This window comes from Erithacus rubecula (genome assembly GCF_903797595.1).
Source record: "Erithacus rubecula genome assembly, chromosome: 5".
In the NCBI taxonomy this organism is placed as follows: Eukaryota; Metazoa; Chordata; class Aves; order Passeriformes; family Muscicapidae; genus Erithacus; species Erithacus rubecula.
Genome location: NC_136687.1, coordinates 26038145 through 26056727, shown reverse-complemented (window position 1 = coordinate 26056727; position 18583 = coordinate 26038145). Strand labels below are relative to the sequence as shown.

At 43.4% G+C, this 18583-nt stretch overlaps 2 protein-coding genes across 2 annotated transcripts in view; one reads left to right on the top strand and one right to left on the bottom strand.

Annotated features, from left to right (window-relative positions):
- Nucleotides 1-5598: 5598 nt before the first annotated feature.
- LOC306802118 (multifunctional protein ADE2) lies at nt 5599-15007 on the bottom strand. The gene is made up of 9 exons (XM_079305925.1): nt 14643-15007; nt 13921-14118; nt 11180-11358; nt 10643-10822; nt 10439-10552; nt 8866-8949; nt 8589-8769; nt 7466-7624; nt 5599-6827 (listed from the first exon to the last, which is right to left on the bottom strand). The coding sequence occupies exons 1-9, from the start codon at nt 14659-14661 to the stop codon at nt 6661-6663; spliced, it is 1281 nt and encodes a 426-aa protein (XP_079162051.1). The 5' UTR covers nt 14662-15007; the 3' UTR covers nt 5599-6660.
- An 84-nt stretch (nt 15008-15091) lies between these two features.
- PPAT (phosphoribosyl pyrophosphate amidotransferase) overlaps nt 15092-18583 on the top strand; it is a 42340-nt gene continuing 38848 nt past the window's right edge. Inside the window, exon 1 of the mRNA XM_079305924.1 lies at nt 15092-15363. Within this exon, the coding sequence (XP_079162050.1) occupies nt 15236-15363 (128 nt within the window). The 5' untranslated portion in view covers nt 15092-15235. The remainder of the gene's footprint in view (nt 15364-18583) is intronic.

Sequence of the window (18583 nt, the reverse complement as noted above, 5' to 3'; positions counted from 1 at the left end):
CCTTGTGTAAGCAGGAGAACAAAATTAGATGTGTCTCAAAAAACTGGTGATCCATAAATTGCTGTACAGTGAATTGGATGTGCACATATGTTAATATAAGAGAGCTCACAAACTTCAATGTGATGGGGTGGAGTCACCATACTCAGAAATATCTGCCTGGAAGTGATGTGTATTTTGGCAAGGACTTCTTCCCAGTTTTGTTAAATTATGGCCAGAGATCTCACTGAAATTCCTAATATGATTAATACTTACCTCCAGCCTTTTACCAAACATCATTTCCTTTAACAGCTTGCTGCCCTGGATGAGCATTAGAACATTAGTAGAAAGGTGTTTGCTCTGAACTCCATGAAAGATGAGGCCAGATTCAAACATTGCTCAATGCTTTACAAATCTTGGTTATCTTTTTGGGGTTTTTTGGGTGATCTAACCCATTCCTTGGAGCTCTGCATCAGTGTGGGGTAAATCTGTGCTTTAGACTCACTTGCATCAATCACAGGTGAGACAGGGTAGAGTTACCTGCACAGCTGAGTCCTGGAGAACAGCACAAGGGAGCCCCACAGTACCAGGTCTGCTCACTTGACATTGGGGCAGGGACAGTTTCCAGAGACAATGGCTATCTTTGAGTACTGTCAGCAGCAGTAGACAAACCACATCTGCCTGGCCTGCACCTCACCAAGGCTGAGATGTTGTTTTTTCAGTACTGACTTTGACTGTAAAGACCTGGCTATCTCCAACTGGGTTTATAATGGAAATGTTTTCCACTTAGTAAATGAAATACATGTTTAAGGAAGATTATATCCATGGTATCACACTGCAATCTGTCCATTATCCTTTCATTTATGTGCTTTTCTACAGTTAAAGAACCTAAAGCTGTAAAAACATTTAATCATAAGATTTAAGATATTCTAAGGCCTTGACCAAAACAAAAGAAAACAGAGTCCATTGAGCCTTGATTTTTGTGAAGTTATGCTTTCCTGTCTGCTCATGACTGCAACTACTTTTACAAGCAAAGACAGGTAGCAGGATTTTACCATGGATTTAAAAAAAACAAACCTCTTGATTTTAGCAGTGATGTAGTTAAATTTGAGTCAGAAATGCCTATGAATATGTGACTGGCTCTCAAGAGCAAAATGTTTTGGGTGTTAGAGGGAAAGCAGTTCCTAAAGAACCTTCACAATTCCAGTTGAGGGGTTTGGTTTTGTTTCATAAATAAGTTGGAAGGATGTCCTATATTGGAAATAACTTTTAAAGCAGAATGAATAGGAACCTGTACTAGCTGTGAAACTGGCCATTTAGTAGATGTTTAGTGTTAGAAAAGGGAAATTATGTAATGGGAAACTAAAGGCTGTGCCATATTAAGACAAATACAGTCATGTTCCAATCCAAACAACTTTTCTGGAGCTTGGCATCTTAACTATATTACCTATTTGAATGAGTGTTGGTTGCTTGTGCTCAAGAGCTTTCTGGTCTGTGGGCTCAGCATGGTTTTATCAGCATAAAGAGCTATAGGAGGGACTTGGCAAAGTAGGATACTAGCTTCTTTCCTTGACAGTGCTGTAAGGGAAGGGTGATTTTTTTTTTTTTTTCTTGTTTTCCTCCTTATTTTCCCCTCTTGCATCAGACCTTACTTGGTTCTGACTGAGGGCTCCTTGCAGGGGTCACAGCCCATCATCTTTCCTCTGCCAGCATATCAGACCCAGATCATCACCAGACCAGATGCTTCAGGTGCCTGTTGGATGAAATCCTGGAGTCTGGGAAGCACCAAGTGAATGACAGCCCATTCTTTTCTGTGAAAAGCTCTGTCGTTGAAAAAGACTTGAACTTAATGCTTGATATTCACAAGCATCTGTTGAGGTTCTGGCAGCTTGTTTGCTGCACTATTTTTCTGTGAAAATATCCTCCTACTGGTGATGACATCTGTCATCAGGAGGGGAAAGAGAGAAAAGCTGTTACAGTTCATCCTTTTACCAACTTCTGTGCCAATGCATCTTCATTCCTTCCTGAAGAAGTTTTGAATTTTACCTTTTTACATTTCACCTTTGCACTCAGGGAATACCCTTCAGGAAGTAAATCCTGTCCTGTGGAGAGCTCCCCACTGTAGCTGAACTGAGTCATCATACAGAAGAAAGACAACAGGACCTGTCTGAGGCTTGCTAGGAGAATTCCCAAGGCAGAAACCCAAAGCTCGAGGTAAGCTCGCTTGCAGTTACTTAAGGAAACAAACTGAGACAGCGTGGGGGAAAAGGGGAGATCGTGATCTTCCCACAGATCTCTGCATGCCTGAGGTGGTTAAAACACTCTTCTAAGAATTGAGGGAAAGGTTATGTTTTATCCTTTCCTCCAGAAACAAGGGGATCAAATTGCTTATAACCAGGGTGGCTGTTTTAACATGTAGAGTAGTGCATGTTAGGTTTTGTGTGGATAGATGTGCTTTGAGGTCCCTACTGGAACATTAACTTTGTGTATCCTGGTAAAGCTGATTAGTAAGAGGCTGGTTTGCCCTGTTAAGATCTAAAATGCTTCTCCAAAAGTTCAAGAGGAAATCCTTAACCAGTTTTAGGTTTCGGTTTCTCTCACCCAGATAGCCAATGCACAGCAAACAGTCCAAATACATGCAACTGGCACCTCTGATTTTAAAATACAGCTCAGAATTTCCACCACTATTTCACAATTAAGCTGCAATGCTAAAGAAATCTCTGAGGCTGTAAGAAAAGGTCCAGATGTCCACTCCAGTGGGAGAACAAACATGATTTTTCTTTGGGTATGAATTACTTTAAAACAGGGACTGCCTTAATGCCATCCTCAAGAAGTCTAAAGCACATTCTCTCCTAGGCCTACAATTCACTTTTACAGCTCTTCACAGGCAGTAGATACTAAAAACATACCTTCACTGTTCTGGATAGATGCTTTAACCTTTGAGCTGTGGATGGAGAACAAGCCTGTGGAAGCCATGACTGATTTTCCCCTGATTTTTACAAAATGGGGAGTTTTTGGGTGTGGCTTTTTAGTGGAAATGAAATGATGTGAGCAAGGGCTGAGCACCAGCTGCCACTCACCTGTATCTGAAGCAGTGTAGGATGTAAAAGAAGTTCTGCCCTCAGCACTTCCCTTTGCTAAGTCCAAACAGTTCTTCGCTGATATCTTTAAAGAACATTGACTGTTAAGCAGGTAACTTCTAACTAGGACATGATCTAATTCAGGGTCCTAGGTTCCACAGCAGATGCTTAAAAGACTTTCATTACAGGTATTCCAAATCAATTTACCAAATACAAATAACTTCATTAACTGCTCTGTGTAATGATTTCTGTGAAGATAAAAGTACTTTTTAATTCAAGAATTTGTTAGGATTGTTTTTTAAATTGGACTGAAAAAGCACAAGTGCTACAAGAGCAATTTCTGACTGGAGCAATTTACAGTTTATTGCATCAACATAATAGCCAAAATGCTGAATCAAGGGGAAGTATTTTCATTTCACAGCAAAATCTTTGTGAAGAAGTTTCAGCTAAACTAACCAGCTGACCTTTAGGGCAGCTGGCTTTAAGGGCAGCTACAGAAAATCCTTGCAGATTTTGTCTGCTGATCACAGCAGCACACTGTTAATGTCAGCTGCTGTGTCCTGGTGCTTGTTTGCAAGGCAACTGCTCAAGCAAGGATTTGCAACTAGAGAGTTCAATACAGACTGCACAAACCCCCCCCTGACAACCCACCCCATCCAAAAGCTGAAGAATGACCATCTCTATGGCAACTAAAGCACTTAGCATGCTCATGCCTTACGTAAATTGGCACAATTTTACAAATGAAGTTAGCATAATTGGGGTGAAAGTAATTTGGGAAAAGTAACTAGAGACCATGCAGAGTATTGAGTGTTAACACTCAAATCATCATTTGTTACTAATAGATATTGCATAGAGGAAGACTACAGACAGCACAGCACCGTGGGCTGAAGAGACACCAAGGGCTGGCTGTAGTTTTAAATCCAGCATGGTGCTACGATGGCTAGTAACCTTGTCAGGTTGATTACCCATCAGAGCCAACACACAGTGCAGTGCTGGGTAGGGCCAAATAGGAAATGACACCTTCACCTGCTGTGTAACTTCACCCTCAGGCTGAAATATTGCTATGCAGATGAGTGAGCAGACTGCTGTCACCAGGAGGAACAAACGCTGCCACCTCCTTTACAGTTGTTGGCTCTGGTGCTTGTCTGATTACAAAATAAGATAATCCAATTCACTCACCCAAGCCAACAAGAGCATGGACTCTTCACCCATTAATTCTTCTGCTAGTCAAAGTTAACATCAGTGTCTTGTCAGGAGAGCTGTCAGCATGCTTTCAGACACGCCTCAGCAGGTATGCAGGCAAGTACTAACTTGGTAAATAGTTTGCTTGCTAAAAAAAAATCCCAGTCCTGAGGATCTTTACTTCAAAGTCAGTGCTTCAAAAAATACAGTATAGAATCATAGAATCATCTAGGTTGAAAGAGACCCTTAAGATCATCAACCCAGCACTATCACTGCAACCCCCTAAACCTTATCGCCCAGACACCTTCTGACCATCTCCAGGGATGGTGACCCCACCACCCAGGCAACCCCATTCCAACACCTGACAACACTGACAGTGAAAAGGAAATTGTGATATCTCACCTGAATCTCCCCTGTGTGAGCTTTGGGCCATCTCCTCCTGTTCTCTCACTGCAGGCACAGCAGGACAGACCAAGCCCCTCCTCACTGCAGCTCCTTCCAGGGAGCTGGGGAGGGCAAGGAGATCCCTCCTGAGCCTTCTCCAGGGTAAACAAACCCAGCTCCCCACAGGACATTTTCTAGACCCTTCCAGAGCCTTGTTGCTCCTCCCTGGACATGTGCCAGTATCTCTATGTCCTTTTTAAAGTGAGAGCCCAGAACTGGACAGAGCACTGAAGCTGCAGCTGTACCAGTGCAGGAGGATCATCACTTCTCCAGTCTTACTGGTTACACTAATGCTGATACAGGCCAGAATGCCATCAGCCTTCTTGGCCCACACTGGCTGATGTTCAGCTGCTGTCACCAGCACCCCCACGTCCTTTTCTGACAGCCTTCCAGCCCTCTGCCCCCCAGCCTGTAGTGCTGCCCTGGGTTAGTGCAACCTAAGTACAGGACCCAACACTTGGTCCTGCTGAACCTCCTATCACAGTCCCTGGCTAGCTCAGCAATCCAGCCTATCCAGAGCCCTCTGCAGAGCCCTCCTACCCTCCAGCAGATCAATGTGCCAACACACCTGCTGTTATCTACAAATTTGCTAATGATAGACTAAATGCCCTAATGTTTAAGAAAAGAGTTCTAGTTCTTCTACTTTAGAGAAAGCTTTGACCATTTAAAAATCCTTGCATTCAAGAGAACACTGCTTAGAGCTCTTCTATACAGATACACAGGTCAAAGCAGCACTCCTGAGACAATTCAGTAGCAAGAGTATCTTTCAGAAGGCTGTCACCAAATAGTGTTCCATGTAGGTTTTCATGCATAAGCTTCTTATAACATTATTACCTAATTTCAGGTCCTGAAGTGATGTACCACAGCCGATAACCACTTTTGAGTGCACTTATTCAATAAATCTCCATGAAGCAGATTTGCATTCAATAGTTTATTTATAATTGTAAAAGCACAGATGTTACATACTTTGAGTAATTGCATATTTGTTAGAATCTTACCTACTCAGAAGACTGGTGTGTGCAAAGACAAGAAAGTCATGCTTAGACTTTTCCCCCCAGAAGTTTGTTGCTTTAGTATTTGTTCCCTTGTTCAGTTCAGTAAAATTTCCACAGAAAGAGTGAGGAAATATAGACATAGAATAGCTACAGCTATTGAAGTGTGTTAAGACAGTCCAACATCATCACATAGGCTCTACAGAACTACTGAAGGTAGATATACCCAGTATTTGAAAGGATAAAGCTTGGATTAGGCAAGAATTAGAGCAAACAGGCAACAAGCCAAGTTACAGGTGACTCAAGCCATTTGTATTTATAGCTTGTTATGAACAAGCAAACTGGTATTAACTTCATCACATCACTCCAAAAGGTATCAATGGGGTAAATATACACACACATTTTTAAAAAAAATACATGTATGCATATATATATTTTTAAATAAGGCATGTATTTATTTCAGGCTCTTATAACATTTTTCCACACTCTTTTCCTATTAATATAGCATATGTTACCATTTTATTGCTATAGAAAACATATCATCATTGCAAGCAGAACAGCATCAACACTGGCCTTAGTCAGCAGTCCAGTTCATTTAATAAGGTTCAAGACATACATTAATACTATGGAAGAATGTTACTGTTACAGAAATGCAGAAGACTAGTTGAATTCTATTTAGTTTGCACCAAATCATTCTCTTGACGTAGTCTGTAGCTAACAGTATAGTATAGACTAAAAAGCAGAACAGCCCCATTCTGGAGCAACAGAAAGAGATACCTAAAATACTACTTCCCCATCTCTACTTAGTTGTTATATTAAAAAAATACACAAGGGAAGGACAAACTTCCTATTCTGCTCTAACAATGCTTTCTTCTGCAAGAAATGATGCAGGACATTGGGCTCATCCAAGGTTAAATCCTAATATGAATGAATATGCACACGCCATTATCATTGTGTAACTAGTAACAGTTACTTGTCAGTGTGACTTACAAGGAGCACTCTCTAAGTTTTTTGTCAGCCTGCTTCAAGGAGATCCAGGTGTTTAACATGCTGGATCGCAGTTTGGCCCACACTAAATGGTTGTTTAACCCAAATATCTGGGCAGCAAACTGGGCAGCTCCTTCAGGTGACAGAGTAGTAGGACAGCTAAGACCTGCAGAGAGAGAATGCTATTTACTAAAGCATAGTTCATAGTCAAACAAAACATTTTCTCTGAAGAACAATCTAAGACAAGGTTTGTTTCAGCCTCCAGAAGCCACATGATCTAGTTTTTAAAGCAAGTATTACTTTTAATATGACTGCTTTGTGGCATGTTACTCCAAAAGCCATCATGCCCTTATAGAGAGGTAGTAAACTTCTGGGCCTCCACTCAAGTTACTAACAAAGTTAAAAATCATACAGGTAGAAATGCACTAAATTAGTAGTGGAAACTTGAGGTTTACCTACACTGATTGTTGAGAAAGATACTATTTCATCTTTTATCATAAGGAAAATGCATCAAAGTTTAATTGATTAAATTTCCATTAATATTATTTTAAATTTCAAAATGAAATGTTTAGCAAGGATAAGACAAGGTTTACTTTTTTTAAAGATTATTCTATGTAATCTCTGCTCTGTCTATTGGGCTTTTTGCCATTAAGAAGTAAAAGCCTGTATGTGACACAGTTCCACAGACTTTGCTTGGTACTGATCCAGCTGCTTTTCCAAAGTTTTGTCCCGTGTGTGTACAGTAAAACAACAACAAAAATAGAGCTAGATTAGAACAAGAGCATAAGTTGAAGATTATCTTACCACTGGGCAGTCTAAGAGAGGACCACACATCCTGAGTACCCCAATCAGCTGAGAGTGGAGGGCAGTTGACAACTGGGTAAGCAGTGTTACCAGACATTACTGGCCCCAAACCATTGCTCCTGCCAGCTACTGCAACAAACACTGTTGGGATTCCATCTCCTGGTGGGGAAGCAGACAGTCAGAGATAAGCAATCCCTTATTCTCTACCACTTGTTTTCATGGGAACTTTGTCACAATTCACAATTGTGTCGACAGTTATCCTTTCAATTCCATTACATGGCACTAACATTTTTGTGCCCAACTTCCTCCTTTACAGAAATATCTTCTAAGAAATCTTACATCCTTAAATCCCAGTTACTGTTTACCACAGCCAAAACTAGCATTTCTTACTCTGCCTCTGAGGAGAAGTCTCAGTATCAGAGGAAGAGGTGCTGCTTAGTTTTGTAGAGAAAATAGCCATTAAACCTCTGGCATCTGTAAGTGCTCCTCTCCTTAAATCTGAAACAGTTCACATCAAGGTGAGTGTTTTAACTATGGTTACCACATCTGTAGTTTCAACAACTAGAATGGTATGCATAGAATGTGTATACTCCCACAAAAATAAATAACTACTATATCTCATCTGCTAGGCTATAAACATTTTTGAAAAGATGTTAAGTCTTCTTGGCAAAAAGAGTAATTTAAAGCAAGTATTTTTCCCATGGTATTTTCTCATGACATCTAAAGTAATAAGCAAGAATAGTTTCAAAAACATGGTGGGAGCAACATCTGCCTAATATAACTCATAAGAATTTTCAGTCAGCTAGAGAGACTGTTCTTCCTTGTTTCAGAAATGCTGGCATCAGCAGCAAGATGCTACAATAAATCTATTAACATCAAAGCTTGGGCAAAGCAATTCTGATATTGGGATAAAAGCAGAGGTTAGACTTTGAGGAATGGAAGTTGTGGCAGGGCAGTAAGACAACACATTACTCTAAAATTACTTAGAGCAGTCATGCTACTATCAAGTGTGAAACAGCTTGGTGCTACAAAAAATGGAAAAACCCCATAAATCTTTGAAGTTGTCAGGTCATTCTGAAACATGATGCTGTTTCAATCCAAATCAGTATTTCCTGGCATTTACCTTCATATTCTGCTTTGATCCTCAGGGTTTCATCTGGCCCTTTATGAGCAGAGGTCACTCTTAATTCACAAGGAATTCCAAAGGTTGCACATGCCTTTTTTATTTTTTCACAGTGACTGAGGTCAGAAGGAGATCCCATTAACACCACAACTCTACCTTGGCTCTTTGTTTTTAGAAGCAACTAGATAAAAGAGTGGAGATATATAAGAACAGTTAAGAGGATTGAAGGCACACAGTCATCAAAGTTTAGATGTGTTGTTCACATAAAAACAGGTACCTCCACTCTTTCTGAAACCCATTCAAAGTTTCTCTTAACCATTTGCAGTGCTTCAGGAGTCACCTCCTTCAGGTCGCGATAGGACTGAAAAAAGGAAAATAAAAGCATTTAAGTGTTGTGGTTTAACCCCAGCCAGCAGCCAAGCCCCACACAGCCTTTCCCTCACTCCCCACCAGAGATCACAGAGAATCTGAAAGGTAGAATTTAGAAAACCCATGAGTTGCAATAAAGACAGTTTAACAGGCAAAGCAGAAGCTTCAGACACAAGCAAAACAAAACAAGGAATTAATTCATCGCTTCCCATGGGCAGGCAGGTGTTCAGGCATCTCCAGGACACATAACCGTGACTTGGAAAGACAAAACACCAACTCCAAAAGCCTCCCCTCAACCTCTCCCCCACACTTTATACACTGAACATGCCACATTGTCTGGAATATCCTTTTAGTCAATTGGGGTCACCTGCCCCAACTGTGTCTCCTCCCAGCTTCCCATGCACCCCCAAATTCCTTGCCAGAGTGGCAGTACCAAACGCAGAAAAGGCTTTGGGGTCTGTGTAAGCCCTGCAATTTATGGCCATTTACAACACAAGACTTTCAGCCACAAGGGTATCAAGGTTCTGGAAGCTTACCACAGGGAAAATTTAAGAAAAAACATACAACTTTTTTTATATTGGATTTATGATGACATGATTGCCTGCAGTAGCACTGTACCAACCTAGGTTCTACATGATGTTACCATGTGCCTTATTTTAGGGGACTGTCAGAGGAATTCACACAAGCATGCTACTACATAATCCAGGTCAAGTAAACAGAGCAGTTTTGCTACCCAATTTAAAATTAATACCCTTCCTCCCACATACACTTTGGAATCTTCCCCTGTGGCTTACAACACTTTCACCAGGTCTCAACACCCATGACAGACTCCTGGCAGCAGCATGGCCAAAACAGTTCCTTCATAACTAGTCATCTGATAATCCAGAGATATGTGAGAAGTATAAATGCTGTAAGTTTGAATATAGGACAAATTCTGTTTCAAACTTGTTTGCAGGCCTCATATGTGGGCACAGTCTATGAGTAATACTTTTGGAGACAATATTATTGAATTCATGGTTACCAAAATAAATAACAAAGAAAAGCATCCTCATTGCAGTTCCCTCCTAAGTATCACCAGATCTCTACTAATAGGAGCTACCCCTTTGAATAAACTGAGGAACTTGGAGAACCTGGAACCAAAGCTTCTGTTCTTCCCATAGTTGGATCTGTTACCCAACTATCTCATTATTATCTGCACAAGTCATCATTCCTGGAAACCCCACACTTTATTATGACAGCTCCAGTCAATAGTGCTGTTGGGTATTTCAGCTGAAGATACACAGAGAGAAGAATTTTCTTTTACCATAAATGAGATAAACTATTTAATGAGAACAGGCTTGGACAGAGGTACCATGCAAATTACTCCATAACAAGATAAGACCATCTAAAAAAGCCACTCTGAAAGCAGATGTTAAACTGTAGGCTTTACTTTCTCCATTGTTCTGCCCTGCTCACTTAGAAGGTAAAGATTAAAGCACCACCTGCTTGTCCTTTTGCTGGCTTCTGTCTCCTGCTGGCCACAGCCTCCATGAATCATTGTCAATAACATCAGCAAGAACGATTTCTTTTGTCAGGACATTAACACCAAATTCAATCTAAAAAGACAGTAAGAATCCTATTTTAGTGATTGTACAGAGATATTTTTCCTGTCAAAACCAGAATCATGAGAAATTAGATTCTTATACCTTCAGGTCTACAAGAGTGCAGTTTTGGGGCTGCCATGCTTTTTCTAGGATCTCAAAAATGGCTTGAGTAGAACGAGACATAATATCCACTTCAGTCTGGCCAATAGTAAGCCCAGCAAAACAGAATTTTGCTTCAATTATTTGCTCTTCAGACCACTGTGGATCATTATTAGCATCATCCTGTTAAGATAATCAGAACAAATACATTAATTTAAGCTTGCTAAAATAATCATTAGAAGATACAAGGTTTTGTGTGTTGTTGCTATCAAGTAACAAATACAGGCTTCAAACTAGTATTTTGATAATCATTTGATAATGATCACCATTAAAAAAATGACAGTAACATTGAAAACAGTTGCTGTAACACCTGACCACCTTTACAGTAACAGGGTACACCACACTTTAGATTACAGTTCACCAGACATCTTTCAGCACACATCCCAAAGGAGATCAGAATCCTAAATGACTAGCTAGCTACTTACCCTCACCATGCAAGTACTGTTTATTTTGATTAACATCACAGGAAAGGAAACTTACCTTGTAAAACATCTCAATTTTGGGTGGGTAAAACTTATACCCTTCTTTGACACCAGGGTTTCTCTTGAGGAAGGAGCCAGTAGCAATTCTTCTGCACACCCATTCAATTGGGATCATTTCACAGTGAGCTGCTATGAACGCTGTGTCACTCTGTTTCCTGACAAAAGCTGTTTTGATTCCTACATAAAAAGATGACAGCTTAGTTCTATTGGTAGGCACACTCCACAGTTAAAACAGTGGTCACAAACACCTCTAAGTACATCTGAATCTTTTTCTTCCTGGACTTAAGGGACACACTGAATCCCTTCAGTGTATTTTAAACCACTCCAGCTTTGCAAAAGACAAGTATCTTTCACAAGTCATTCGTTTTGCCAATTTTATCATACAACACTCACTTGTAACTCAGAAATCCTATTATTGAAAATAATTTTGTTCACACAGCCTTACAACATTAAATCTATCCCTCACAATGTTTTTGTGAGTTTAAAAAATGTAAATTAGTACAATCAAGTACCCAACCATGTTCTCTGGTGAAAGATTCATTATAGATCAAACAGTAATTGGAGCCTTTCAAAGGAGTAACAGAGCACAGCAGTCTTTAATACTTTGCTTAATAAAAGCAGATGGGGCAGAGAGAACGGCTTTGTCCTCCCTTTCATCACAAACTAAGTTATTTAGGACACTAGATCTTGGTGATTTATTAGGCAAAAGACAGATTCAGAAGCATATGCACTCAAACCTGCAGCAACAAGTCAACCTTCTTACATAATTGTAAGATGATGGACCCCACTTTAAAGAGGGACAGCCAACATGCAGATTAGCACTCTAAGTGAAAAATGGCTCTTTTTCAATTTCACTCTTGAGGAAAGTCCCACCTTTCTCCCTGACTGTTGCATAAAGTTAAAACCTTACAAAAGGAAGGCCTTGGAAAATCATGGCTCAGGCCTGCTACTTCAGCTAAGCAGAAGAGGACTATGGGATAGAGACTGAGCCAAATTAGAAGTAGAAAAACAAGTTATATAACCATTATTTGTTATGATTCAAAACTATGTAGCTGATAATGGGCTAACTGCTTAAAAAGGCCTGGTTTTTGCAATAAAGCAGCTCTCCTTTCCACTGCCTGGGGATTCTACATCCTTTTGATTTGCTCACCCCACCAGGGCAACTGCCAAGCCAAATCAGCACCTGCCAGAAACAGAAGGCAAAGAAGCTTCAAGAAACAAGCAGTTCCATTCCACTTCCAGAACCATAAAGGAACAAAACAAAAAGTCTTAAAATATGAACACCGACTCTTCAAAGCTTGGTGCATTTCCTTCAAGGGCAGAATGATTTAAATAACCAACTGCACACTAAGGCCCCTGTCTGGTTCACTACTACATTTTCCATCAGTGCAGATGTGTGCTTTTGCTGGCTGCCATTAGCTCTATTGTAAAAGGGAGAGAAACTTTAACAGAACTTTGTAAATCATCACCTCTGAAAGAGCAGGTAAAGAAGAGTTGCGCAAATCAAACAAACACCCTTTACAATAAAGGCATTGCCACTATCTGCATTTACACCCCTCAAATCAGGAAACTGGAGAAGAACCCTGAAAGTTCTTTTGTTGCTTTAAAACACAGCTGCAGTTTACTCTGCGCGTTTTTCCATGGCACCTGTGGAAGCCATGAGTACAAGACACCCATGGATTTTTGAAAGGGCAACAGAATGGCTTCTTCACGTTAAAAGTGCACATCTGTAGGATATGAAGTATTTTGATTGTTGTCTTAAATACTGCCATTCAAGAATTAGGCAAAACATCTCACTAATAGCTCCTAAATGAAAATTAGGAGTTTTAATCAACTGCAAATGCAATCAAATACCTACAAGGCTTCTTAATACCGTATGCACAACAGGCTTCCCAAAAAGCCAGTGACTCAGGATTACACTGAATTACTTGGTATTTATTTCTGTGTAAGTAGTTCTTAAAATACAGGCTGAGACAAAGATACAGCTAGAGAACCCATCTTTCTCCTCCCCATATGAAACATGCTAGGACTTCACAGTTTGAGAGCTATCACCACACCTTATAACAGATAATACAAATTCTAGAGTAACTCAGCGGGTGCCTGAAGCTGTCTTTGTGCAAATGTTTCAAAGCATAGGGAACACACAGCTATAAGGAATCTAGCTAAGCTTACTAGAGCCTGTATACTAGTACTGTTAGCAGACTCCCCACCAGCAGGAATTCTTCCTCTTTGCAACTTACAAACTACTCAAAGACACGTTTATGCTGCTATAACACACAACAGAGGGGAGAAAAAACACTCAAATTTTGCGTTTCAGCTTACATAAACAGATTGCACACAGCCTAGACAAAGTGTGGTAGTGCCACTAGCTAGCAGTGTGCTCTGTGCATGCAGATGTAGTAAAGCAAGGCAGATGCATCCAGCCCAGAGTTACATGCAAGGAAGTAGGCATAGGGCATGGAAGAACCGACAAAAGGAGAGGGGAGGGGATTAGGGGCGTGTCCAAACAAGCACAGAAACTATTGCAGTTATCTCCAACACTAGATTACTGCAGATACTCTCCAAACGAACAAGCCACTCACCAGCTCTAAAGTACCCGAGAGAAAAGCATAATTAAAAGCTAATAGAAAAGAAACTAAAAAACCACGAGAGCCTGAAGGCAGGTTAAATTCTTCTATAAAACAGTAGTGTTTTGTAATAATGCCTGTAAGATACACACTCTACCTTTAAAATACTTACCAGCCTCCTGAAGCAGCTGAAACACACAACTTGTCGTTGTGTTGGAAATGGCAGCCTTCCCTTCCATTCGGTCCTTCCTGGCCGCATTTCCCGCCGTTATTTGGTCTTTGGACTGCATGAGAACACATCCTGGGATATCTGGCAGCTCGTACACTTCTTTCGTTTTACCTTCGTTAACTTTTTTGCCAAGTTTCAGGTCTACAGGAACAAAAACAAAAAAAAAAAAACCAAACCAAAACAAAACACACACACATAGGAAAAAAAGAAAAAAAAAAAAAAAAGAAAAAAAAAAGGTAATTTTTGCACTGCAAAGACTTGTTTACTTCCGCACGCAGAGCCACCACCTTGGAGTCCATGGGGACCCAGCAGGACCCCGCGCTGCGCTCCCCGAGCCCCGGCCCGCGGGATGGTTCGGCCACGTTTCCCCGAACAGCGGGGCCGACAGCCCCGCTCCGGCGGCAGCTCCCGCCACTTTTTGTTGTGTTTCTTTTCTCCCTTCCACTTTCGGGGCGATCCCGGAGCTCCGCGGCACTCGCCCCAGCATCCTGCAGCCCTGCCCACCCTCCCGCACCAGCAACTACCCACGGGAAAAAAAGTAATAAAAAACCCCACAAAATTAAAATTACGCTGGGAAAAAGTTTGTTCCCAAGCACCTACATCCCAAACCGAGAGCCGCATCTCCGACCTACCGACCGACCCACCCCCGACGGGCGCCCGGTTACCTGATGCTGCGGGGGCCATGGCTGCGGCGGGAGCGGGCGCGGGCACCTAGGGCACAGGAGAGAGGCTGAGCTCACGCCGCAGGGCTCGGCCGCCGGGGTAAGAAGGGGCCGGCGGAAGGGGCGGGCAGCGAGGGCAGCGGGCAGCGACGCCGCCCGCCAATCGCCGCCCTACGCCGCGGGGCGGCCCCGCCGAGCCCCCCGGGCGAGCCCCGGACGGCAGCATCCCCCCCCGGCCCGTGCAAACAGCCCCGGCCCTCCGCCCGGCCAATGCCGGCGCCGCGCCGCGCCCGGCCCCCGCCCCCCTGCGCCCTCACCCCGCGGGCAAACATCCCCCCGGCCTGGAGCGCCCCGCGGGGTCGCGGGCAGAGAGGAGTCCGCGGGAGGCGGGGCCGGGCGAGGCGGCGGAACGGGCCGGGGCTGCGGTGTCGCCCCCCCGTATGTAAATGAGGGCGGGAGGCGCCCGGCGGGCCACCGGGATCCCCGGGCGGAGCGGCGGTGTGGGCTGAGCGCGCCGCCGGCAGCAGCGCGCGGGAGCCGCCGGAGCGGGGCCGGGACCGGGAGCGGGAGCCGCGCCGCCACGTGCTGCCCGCGCCATGGAGCTGGAGGAGCTGGGCATCCGGGAGGAGTGCGGCGTGTTCGGCTGCATCGCCTCCGGCGCCTGGCCCACGGAGCTGGACGTGCCCCACGTGCTCACGCTGGGGCTGGTGGGGCTGCAGCACAGGTAAGAGGGGCGCGGGGGCGAGCTGTGCCCGCACGGCGCCGCCCGGACGCGGATCGGTGTCGGCCGGGCCGCGGCGGCTGCTCGGGCCCTGCCGGGGCACGTGCAGCCGGGAGGGCCTCGGTTCTCCGGCGGCGGGAGCGCTCCGGGAGCGGAGCGGAGCGTCCCGGCCGGTCCCGTCCGCTCCGCTCCGCCCCGGCGGGGAGCCCGGGCAGCATCCCGGAGGCTAAGTGCAAGGAACACTCCTCCGCCTCCTGCCTCCCGGGCCGGTCCCGCCGAAGGAGAGCAATAGAACGCCTTTGGACCTCGGCTGCATCTCGCCTGAGCCGCATCCGCTCTCGCTGCCGGGGCCGCGCCACCGGCCCGGGCGTTCCTCGTCCCGGCGCGGAGCCCGCGGCGGGGCCGCGTCCCGGGCAGCGGGGATGAGCCCTGGGCAGCGGGGATGAGCCCTGGGCAGAGGGGATGCGCCCTGGGCAGCGGGGATGCGCCCTGGGCAGCGGGGATGAGCCCTGGGCAGAGGGGATGAGCCCTGGGCAGAGGGGATGCGCCCTGGGCAGCGGGGATGCGCCCTGGGCAGAGGGGATGCGCCCTGGGCAGCGGGGATGCGCCCTGGGCAGCGGGGATGCGCCCTGGGCAGCGGGGATGAGCCCTGGGCAGCGGGGATGAGCCCTGGGCAGCGGGGATGAGCCCTGCAGAGGGGATGAGCCCTGGAGGCAGGGGACGAGCCCCGCGCAGCGGGATGCTCCCGCCGCCCCGTCCCAGCCACGCCGAGCGTGACCTCCTGCCGCAGTCGCGGCGGGGCCCGCCCGTCATTCCCCAGATGCTCACCTTAAAGTCTAAGTCACACAGTCCGAGACTACCGAAACGGAGCAGTTGTTAAGCGTTTTTAGGCTCCTACTAGCGGTAGTGGTTTAGGTTCGTCATCATGATACAATAAAACCTCTACCTGACCTGTTTAGGCAGTGTACAACAGACCTGTTTCACTGTCACCCATATGGATCCAGACCCACAGAATGAAGTTTGGGTTCCGCTTCCATTTGGTTGGTACTCAAAATAATGATGCTATGGAGTGACATATACCAGTCATTTTTCAGTGATGCTGAAAGGGATATCCTCCTTATGCAAACACGTGCACAGCCAGACACGGACAAGCCCATTTGGTAGTACTGCTGAGCTTGTTTAGTGTGCTTGACTTCATAGTTACAAAAAGTGTGCTAAATAAAGACATTCCTGACAGTCTAGGTAGGTAGGCTGAATAGGTAACCTGGGCATGGATAAGTACACATACACTGAAATAGATAAAATATATTCTTCGTACTTCTGAGGTCACAGACATTTAAATGTTGCTCAGAAATTGGTTTTGGACTAACAATAGAAAATCGTTTACATGGAAATTTTCTGTTTATTACAATAGAGCTTCATATACTTTCATATACTTCATACTTTTCCTGGTAAAATACTGCATCCCTACTGACTCTCATATGCTAATAATTCTCTTTCAGCTGCAAGTATATACATTTGCCAGTGTCCACCAAAAATGTTTTTATTGGGAAAGACAGAGCCAAAATCCCAGGAACAAAGCCATGGTTTTCACGTAAAATGAAACAATAGTCTCATTTTAGCTTGCATTGCTTTTCTGGAAAGAGGCTGGAAAACATCTTACCTTGTTTGTGCTTGCAGTTACACTGGTGGACCTGGAATATCTTATGTGGAAATAAAATTAGTGATGTATTTTCATTACTTTGCATCTTATTATCTCAATTTTCACTGCATACTTTTTTCAACTTTTCAATCTGCCTTGTTTATTTTTTTTTCTTTGATGGGCACTTGACAAATATATTTAATTTGCTTGAGCTTTTGAATATCAGATATCCTCTGTGGAGGACAGAACTGTACACAGCCATACTTATACTATGATTGAAATTAATCATTCATTCACAAATTCTACAGGAAGCTGCACACCTAGAGACATATATGCACTTCCTCTGATTCTAATCTAACTCAGTAATGGTCAAAATTTTTAATGGGTGCTTTCCTAAAGGCATAAATATTGCACCTGTAAAAGTGAAACAGTCTGCTCTATTAGGTATACATTTGCAAGCACTCAATAAAACTCTGTTGAATAGCTGAGATGTTAATGTTCCTGTTTTCTTTGCTAATGTTCCTCAATTTGCATTTTTCCTATTACAATGGGTATAAGAGCTGGCATCCTGATCAGGAAGTAATAAGATAACAGCTATTTTTCTTCCTACTTTTTAGAATGTGTCTTGAAAACCAGAGTTAAAGTTTAGCATTAACTGAATCTATAAAGTGTATTAGGCCCATGGTTTTAAAGTTAAAAACTAAGACATGTCTCTTAATTATAGGCCTTTAAAAATAAGTAAATGTGAAAGAAGATTATAGTAAATGTTAATGGGTCATCCATGTCAGCCTGGACTGACTAACAGAAATTTCACTGGCCACTAGAAAATACAGTCCTTTGACATCACTTTTGAATTAGTAAGGATATTTATGTAATGATTGTTGGCCTTTGATATAAGCAAGTTCTTCTATATGCAAATTAGTCCTGTGCAATAAATCAAATTACAGATTTTGGCGCTTAATTTGTCTTATATTTTAACATTCAGAATATTAAAGCAGGGCATTGTATCAAGCTGCATTTCTGAGATGCCTGGGCCACAAAGAGGAACATGTTATAATTTCTAACATTTGAAATCTTACCTGTATGTGTAAAAATCCAGATTATTTGTTAGATGCCACAAAAACATGCAGCATAAATTCTCTGTGCTTTGTGTTCTGATACAGCTGGTTGCAGCAAGGTGAAGGACTTTGCTGTGTCTGATAAATGGCCAAGAATGAGATGATCATTTTTATTACTGTGGTACTAGAGATTTTCTTCAGTAGGGATGTTTTCAGCTAAAAACTTGAAACTCTGAAGGCTGGATCAAACCACCAAAATATTTAAGCATGTATTCAGTGGTGTGTATGGGCAGTGCTCGCTGCTTCACTCACTGAAACTGTTCTGCATGAAAAATTAATGTGTATATGTAAGTGGAGTTTGGAGTTTGTGAGCCCACAAGTAGGCTTATCATCAAAGACAAAAGATAAACTTGTAATTTCACTATTGCTAAATTAGCAGAAACAACTTTAAAAGTTGGTTTGGGTTGCATTTTTTTTAAATGATTAAAAAGCAACTGTTAGTTGTTGAGGCTTAAATTCTCAC

Coding starts and splice junctions, on each gene's coding strand:
- LOC306802118 (XM_079305925.1), bottom strand. Junction 10,553..10,642: donor GCACTCTTGTAGACCTGAAG/GTATAAGAATCT, acceptor CTGTCTTTTTAG/ATTGAATTTGGTGTTAATGT. Junction 6,828..7,465: donor CTCTCTTAGACTGCCCAGTG/GTAAGATAATCT, acceptor CTCTCTCTGCAG/GTCTTAGCTGTCCTACTACT.